At 47.7% G+C, this 8019-nt stretch overlaps 1 protein-coding gene across 1 annotated transcript in view; it reads right to left on the bottom strand.

Annotated features, from left to right (window-relative positions):
* LOC135828906 (probable cytochrome P450 311a1) overlaps nucleotides 1-6143 on the bottom strand; it is a 9642-nt gene extending 3499 nt beyond the window's left edge. The window contains exons 1-2 of the mRNA XM_065341339.1: nucleotides 4872-6143; nucleotides 2147-2344 (exon numbers count right to left, since the gene is read on the bottom strand). Of these exons, the coding sequence (XP_065197411.1) occupies nucleotides 2147-2344; nucleotides 4872-5889 (1216 nt within the window). The 5' untranslated portion in view covers nucleotides 5890-6143. The remainder of the gene's footprint in view (nucleotides 1-2146; nucleotides 2345-4871) is intronic.
* Nucleotides 6144-8019: the final 1876 nt, after the last annotated feature.

Genomic DNA, 8019 nt, shown 5'->3' with positions numbered 1-8019 from the left:
CGGCTACATGACATGGATTTCCTGGGACTAGCACAGGTTGCCTTTCGCCTTCTCCTTCGGTGGACCAATTCTACAAGGCACAGTGAAAGGCAAGTCGTTGCCGAGGGCTGGCAGTAACTGTTCAGTGTTGCAGTGCAATTCCCAGTGCAAATAATAAAGCAAACTATTTCCACTGGAGTATGCACGATCGTAAAAGCACAAGATCGAGACGAACGGAAACGAGAATGGTTTGACACTGCATGCCAAGAGAAGCGAGGAAAGGACAGGTCTGACCAAAATATCGCGAACATCGGTTCTACAAGACAAGAACAGGCTACAACTCAAGCCAAGGTTCTTTCTCTTCTTTGTTCTGTTGGGATGCGTAGGATGTACACGATCTGTGCTCTCGTGGGGTCACGCGACTCGCGTGCACCAAACCCGCCCTCGCACGACGCTTTTGTCGATCCTGCATATCGACTGTGAGCCCTGAAATTAAAAGTTAAAACTAGTTCTTCTAAAGCGAAATTTCGTCTTATAACTGTTCTTCTCAGCGAGGTGTCACTGTATTGAACAGATGAGAGCCGCAACAGCAGCATGCAGCATGGCGTAAATCAGCATATTCGATACTAGGAGTACTTTTACGAGAATGGTGATTCCGACAGTGACCTGCTGCTATTGGCATCACAGGCCCGTCACACCGACTTTGGAGGTGGGGCGGGCATGGAAGGGGGGGGGGGGGGGGTCTGGGGCCGTCCCTGGGAAAATATTTAAAAATTGAAGCCAATTGCAAGCATTTCCGGGCAGCTGGTGCCAGTGCAGTGTAACTACAATGAAAGACTTTTTTGATTCTGCAACAAACCAAGAAGACGCTAGGATCGGGGACAAGGCGTCTTCATTACCCTCCCCTGGCAAAAAATCAAAAAAAATGAAGCCGGGTGGTCTCCTTATCCAGAGTCATTTGACTGGAGATAGCATCCCCTGGTCATGGTTCCTGTGGTCTTCTAGGACAGGTGGTCACCTTATCCGAGTGGTCGCCTTGACAGGTTTTACTGTGTTCTACCTATAAATACTAATCAAGTACTGTAAAAGCAGAAATTTTCGGTGGTGTAATATTTTCGGTATTCTCCAAAATCGGCGGTTCGGTGGAGGGAAATTTTCGGTAAAACCGGTTTTCCAGGTAAGTGTGCTACAGTCGACCTACCCTTATAACGATATTTGCGTCAGACCAAGAAATATTGTTATAAGGGGCCGTCCGTAAATATCGATGTTTTTTAGAGACGATATTTGTTCATATCTCCCCAGACCCCCACCCTCTAATACGAACATGAATACATTTACGCAGTGGACCGATATTTTTTATATTGAACGGTTTGTGTGTACAGGTAGGTACATAATACGTGCTGCAGTACTAGTAGTAGTACAAGTCACAAGGTTCAAGTGCCTGCATGCTGCATGCTGCACGAGCCGAGACAAGCAAGTACAAGGTGCATACTTAAAAATAGCGTATGTGAAGATCGATATTTTTTTCCGCCAAAAACAACGAACAGCGTCAAACCCCCCTCCCCCCCCCCCCCCTACGAACGAATATCGTCTCTAAAAAAAACATCGATATTTACGGACGGCCCCTAATGGTAATATTGTTATAAGGGTATTGGTTCATTTCATGCATGTACGTCATAATGCATGATCTTTGTTCAAGTTTTACATTCTTTAGAGCATAAAAACTTGCGTACATATATGTTCTATGCACACTATGTACACAGCAAGGCATCAATGGTGCCCCCATCGCATTTTGTCATGTCCCAGTGACTTATCAAGTGAAACTTGCCCTACTTGGATAGTGGAGCCTACATATTCCCTGCTAGATATTGTTATAAAATAGAAAAATGCTGAGTGGTCAGCCCATTTGATATCGTTATAGCAATATTGTTATAAGGGTAAGGCATTGTATACAAAAGTCAATGGAGTGATTTGGTTGGACAAAAAAATATCGTTATAAGGGTAATATCGTTATAGAGGTTATCGTTATAAGGGTAGGTCGACTGTAGTACTCCATGTATACAGTACAGGTTGTACCGAAATTTTCGGTCCGTTCTTTCGGTAAAAATTGTCGGCACCGAAAATAAAACACCACCGAATTAAATTTCTGCTTTTACAGTATGCTTACCTCCAACAATGTAGTCTTCTTTAGCTTCTCTCATCAGGGCATGGGCGATTGGCTGGAAGCGCTGTGATTCCTTGATGAATGCAAACAGATAGTTGAGCTCCGAGATATCATCTAAGTTCGGTCGATCACCCTGCGGCTCTTTCCCAATCACCGAGACAACCTCTTCGTAGCACTTCTGCTGAGCAGCAGGATTGTCGGCTATCAACGGTCACAACCAAAGACAGAGAGAACAGGCATAGCAGCAGTGGCCACAGCAACAGCAACACCTCCGCCAGCAGCGGCACCAGCAGCAGCAGCAGCAGCACCTCCACCAGCAGCAGCAGCACCTCCACCACCACCAGCAGCAGCACCAGCAGCATCAACAACAGCAACACCAGCAGCACCACCACCACCAGCGGCAGCAGCAGCAGCACCACCACCACCACCAGCAGCAGCAACAGCAGCAGTAGCAGCAGCATCACCACCACCAACAGCAGCAGTAACAGCAACAGCAGACACAGTAGTAAAATAATTAGAGTGAAATACCAGACATTTCCGAGCCGTCATGTTCAGGTTTTCTCAGACATGCTCTGTTAACTCTACTACTCACGTTGCATGGTCATGTCATGTTGCATGCTCTTCCCATGGCACAAGTACCTGTCCTGGTTTAGTACACCCGAGTTTTCAACTTCACTCGAGTAGAATCACCCCACCTCCCCCCCCCCCCCCCCGCCCACACACACACACATCCGGGCAGGTTGAGATCGAGCACTTCCTGTAACTCAGAACTAAACATTTTCTTTCAACGCCTATCAATAGTTTCCGGGGCAATTTTATTCGTTCAAACCCCTTTTTCGTGACATTAGAGAGGTTAGAAAGTCGCTCGGCTCTGGGGATTCCGGAACAGGGCCCTGAACAGGGGTGTTATAATGTACTGGTAGTTTGTACCCCCCCCCCCCAAAATCACAAACACAAACTGTGACCGTTTCCACAAATATTATGACAAAGAAGAATTGCTGGCGAAAAACAATGTGGATTTAAAGTGGTTTTTGACTGCTTTAGACACCAACAAGACATAATTTGAGTGAATGTTGCCGTTTTCGATAAGTACACCGCGCAGTGATGACCTCCCCGCGACAGCAGGCTTTCGTGCAGCATGGCGCGTTCCCTAAGCACAGGGTTGAGTGTGAACCGACGGGCTGCTTTCCGCATGACGCTGGGGTGTTTGAAGAAGTCGGCTGTGCTGAACGCTGGATGATGAACAGTTTCCTAGGGGACAAGAATGCAATAATACTTGCAAGAAAAACATACTTAAGGCTCTTTGTTAACATCTTGAGAGTTTTCACGACTACAGTGAAACCTGTCAAGGCAACCACCTGTCCAAGAAGACCACTGAAACCAGGATCAAGGGATGCTATTTCCAGTCAAAAGACCCTGGATAAGGAGACCACCTGGTACAGAGACCATATTTTGAAGGTCCCTTGAGCGGTCGTCTTAGACAGGTTCCACGACTATATGTTCAAGCCTTCTCGTCTGGTAAAATACAGGTGAAATGATAAATGCAATAAAGAAAATTGAACTCGGGTACCGAGCCGATAGTGAAATGTAAAAAATTAGAAAGGACACATGGGTTAAGGGGGCAGCCTACCCATAAATTTCATATGGCATTCAATTGACCGTAACTTTGGTGTTTCTCAATGGATTTGAGTGAAATTTTGACCACACACTCCTGCCGCTATGCTGGCCCTCAGGACATGATTTACAAGTTCTTGCGCCTCACTGACAGGCTTTCCAGGCCGGAAAAACTCAAATTTCCGCCATAGTGCCACGGTGTGCGAGCCACCCAGGAGCCAAACAAATGCATTTACAATTTTTTCACATTTTCGTGCTCATTCTGTTCGTGCGCGGGACTCAAACCTAGAACAAGTCCAGAAGCAGCCATGGGTGATGGGGTAGGGCCCCTCAACGAGGCCCTGGAATCTGTCACAACGGAACGAGTGGGCGTTCTCTCACACACTCCCACAGACCCAAGTCAATTTTTGAATTGTTTTAGGTTTAGCACGTGCTACGAGGTCGTACCTTTGATACAACATCCAGTGCTGGGACCTCCACAGCAAGCCATTTCCACAGCGCTGCACACCAAATCCAGGATACCCTCAGAAACCGGCAAAGACTACCACTCACGTTTCACTACTGCCTAGTACTGAGTCCTACCTGACTTCTTGACACGACTCAAACTTGCCAAAGTCACTAAATCAACGTCAACTACAATAATCAAGCCACATATCTGCAACGTCACGAGGGTGCTGGCAAAAGTCCTGCTGCACGGCGGCGGGCTTTGCCCGCCGCCGTGCAGCCCAATACGTGGCCCAAAAACCTGATTTTTTGGACTTGGAGCAAAATTCTGCACACTTCCACGTGTTTCCATGATACGACAAGTTGCGCACGGTCTGCTCACATTCAAATACAGTGCTGCCAACAAATGACAGCGTGCAACAAAAAATCTTTCCTTGCAAGGGCACATTTTCAGCCATAACTCTTGAACGGCCGGTCAGATCGGGGCACAATTTTCAGAGAATTTGCAGCTATTCATGCTCTTTCAACTGACGTAGCACTCAATATGAATTTACAAATTCGATTTTTCAGGTAATTTTTGGGTAGTCTGCCACCTTAAGAGTTACGACTCATAGCTCGTAACTCAGGTGTCCTTTCTAATTTTTTTTGCAGTCAAGAGACGTTTCCTTACCGAGATGCAGCATAAGCCAGACCATGGTGCTGCTCATGGTGTCGCTGGCGAATAGGATTGTCGTCATTTCCGCACAGGCCACATTGCTGTTCAGAGTGGCCTTGGGGTCGTCATTCTCCGCCGCCGCTAATCCGTCCTCTTGCTCGCCGGCCAGCATGCTGGATAGCGCATCGTCGGGAAGCTCCTCGCCCTCGGCGGTCAGTCGCTGTCGCTCCTTGATCACGGGCTCCACCCAAGAGCGGCTCAGCGAACCGTACGCTTGCTGCACACGCTTGTAGTTGGATGGCCGTACGTACGGGTAGAGACTGAGATCGGCCGGGAAGTAGATCATGTCCTTGAGGATGATAGCCCACGTGTGCATGTCGCTCAGGTATTTGTCCATGTCTGCCGGGTCTTGATCAGCGCTGTCCACGCTAATGAACGCGTCCAGGAGAATGCTGTGCACTAGCCGCTGGAAGTTCTTGCGCGAGACATCAAACACTCCGTCGTTCTCGTCAAACCAGCCCGCCAGCAGCAGTCTGCTCATGTGCTTGCCTGCCAGCCCGACAGTACGCCGCAGGTGGTGGGGCCGGAACAGCGCCAACGCCATGATCTTTTTACGGCGAGTGCGCTCCGCGTCCGCTAGCATATGTCCTGAGGAGATGACGGGCTGCCCCGCGATCAAGGTCAGGCCACGGACGATGCCCTGGAAGTCGCCGCCCTCAAAGGACAGCCGGCGTGCAACCTTAGGGTCCAGCACGAACACGATAGGTCGAACAAGGGCCGGTGGACCACAATACAGCGACACGACCGGCTGCGAACGGGACGTTCGCACGAAGTGCTCGAGTCCGTCATACAAATCCCGTTCTGGGTTTTTCGCTATCGCTGCCAGCTCACCAAGATGACCCCAGATGTGGCTGAAGCCTTTCTGCACCGGTGGCGGGGGCGGCGAGTGGCCAGTCGACTTCCACCGCGCTCTCAACTTGTCCACAGCAATGCATATGAGAACGGCAAGGAACGCAAAGGTCACGACATCCATTATAGTGCACGAGTACACACTCGCTCCACCATTCAACAACAACCGTTTGGTTGGGCAGTTAGGCTAGACTGAGGAAAGACTGCCTGAAAAATGTATTCACTACTTTGTAAGCTTCACTGCCACACCATCCCTCCTCGGATCATGAACAGCTAGGACTAGGAGCGGCGTTTCAGAAAAATAAAAATAAAAACTTCGCAAGGAGTGGGTTAGCTTGGGAACTGAGGTCGACAGTGACAGGTCAAGGAAAGCTGTTTCTTCTCTATCATTTTATTCAAAAATTATTACGATCTCCGCTGCCGTTATAAGTTATAACGCTCCGACTGCATGAGTCCGAGATCTCGAGACTGCATGCTGCCGAGAGCGTTTGAAACGCTAGCTCGCACATAACAATCATCATGATCATACCCATGCGCATGCACTCAGCTGCGTCATGTCAGCATGCAGAAGTAGTAGACCTACAGAGTACAGTCAGTGTATGTACATGTAGTAGATTCTACAGGTCCTCCTTCGCTATACATGTAACAATTAAATTATTTAATTTACTAACTTTCTTCATACTGAAGTCTTATTGTATCGAGTCCGGTGAGTAGATCTACTGGTAAATACATGTACATTGTACATGTACCTGTAAACCCCTGGGGTCACCGGGGTGGCTGTTTTGTCTGTGCGTGGTCGGGCGAGTGGGAATTCGCAAGTACACACGGGCTACAAGCCCAATTGCACGGAAGCGAACGTGATACATGTAATGGAGTTAAGGATAGGGGTGTATGAAGGAGCAGGAAGGTTGCAAAGTAACAGGCAGAACAATTGAGGAGCAAACTCAACAATTGCACAAAGACGAAGGTGCTTTGAATGTCCTTCACGGTTTATGCGTCAACAACAAATAACTCCAAAGCATGAAAAAATTTCCAGTCACTAAGACATCCGCTGGCACACATTCTGCCTCATTCCAATGTGTATCACTGTGGAACAGGCTCCAGCCCGACATCAGGAAAATCCCACAGTACCACCGATTCATGCGATCCCTCCCAGCACATGCTGCTTTTCAGTAATGCCACTGCCCGCTGTATTATTATTTCCTTTACCGGCCTAACTGGCTTTTACAATGACGAAATACTTTACTACCCACTCTACTCAGTGTCATTACCTTCATTACCCACTCTACTCAGTATCATTACCTTCATTACCCACTCTACTCAGTATCATTACCTTCATTACCCACTCTACTCAGTATCATTACCCACTCTACTCAGTATCATTACCCACTCTACTCAGTATCATTACCCACTCTACTCAGTATCATTACCCACTCTACTCAGTATCATTACCCACTCTACTCAGTATCATTACCTTCATTGGCTTTTTATACTTTATTCTCCTTTTTAGTCGATATCATGTAATTAGGCAAATTTGCCTGTTTGTTCTTCGACTCTAAATAAACAAACAAAAAAAACAAAAAGGCCAAAAACTAAACCAAGAACATGTGCAATAACATGTTATTTAGAAAGACAGGACAAGTGAATATTAATATAATTTTTTTTAAATATTATCAGTCAGTCCATTGTTCATGATGATCTCCGACGGTTACGTCGGCAAGCGAGCCTCCGCCACTGCCAAAGCAGCGTGGGCTCCGCAGGAGGGTGCAACTTTCAAACTAAAATAAACACCTACAACCACGAATGCACATGATACTGGATTTCAGAAGGCTGAAGGAAATCCTGCATCTAACAAATGCCATAACATGAGAGCAATGCTCACCCCTCTTCTCAGCCAACAGATGAGCAATTTGTTTATACAGTGCTGTTGATGCTGGACCCATTCCGCCACTGGCTGACATGACCGCCGGAACAAAGGAGGCTTGCTCAACCTGCCTCACCCGCTCCTCATAGTGCCTTCTCTTTTCATTTTCATGTCGCTGATACATAATAGTATGTGGTGCAGATCGATTTGAGCGTGAGTGAGGATTAAAAACCCGTATATCAATAAGTGTACGCTCAAAACGACTGCCCCACAAACCATTGGCAGCGACATCCAACCGGGCACAGTCTTCCACATTTGCGGTCCGGTAGCGAAGACGCTCCCCCGTCAGCGGTTGCAGCAAGGGCTCGATGGACACACTGGTGCACACCT

The sequence above is a fragment of the Sycon ciliatum genome, chromosome 12, assembly GCF_964019385.1.
Source record: "Sycon ciliatum chromosome 12, ocSycCili1.1, whole genome shotgun sequence".
NCBI lineage: Eukaryota > Metazoa > Porifera > Calcarea > Leucosolenida > Sycettidae > Sycon > Sycon ciliatum.
This window is presented reverse-complemented; position numbering and strand designations above follow the sequence as displayed.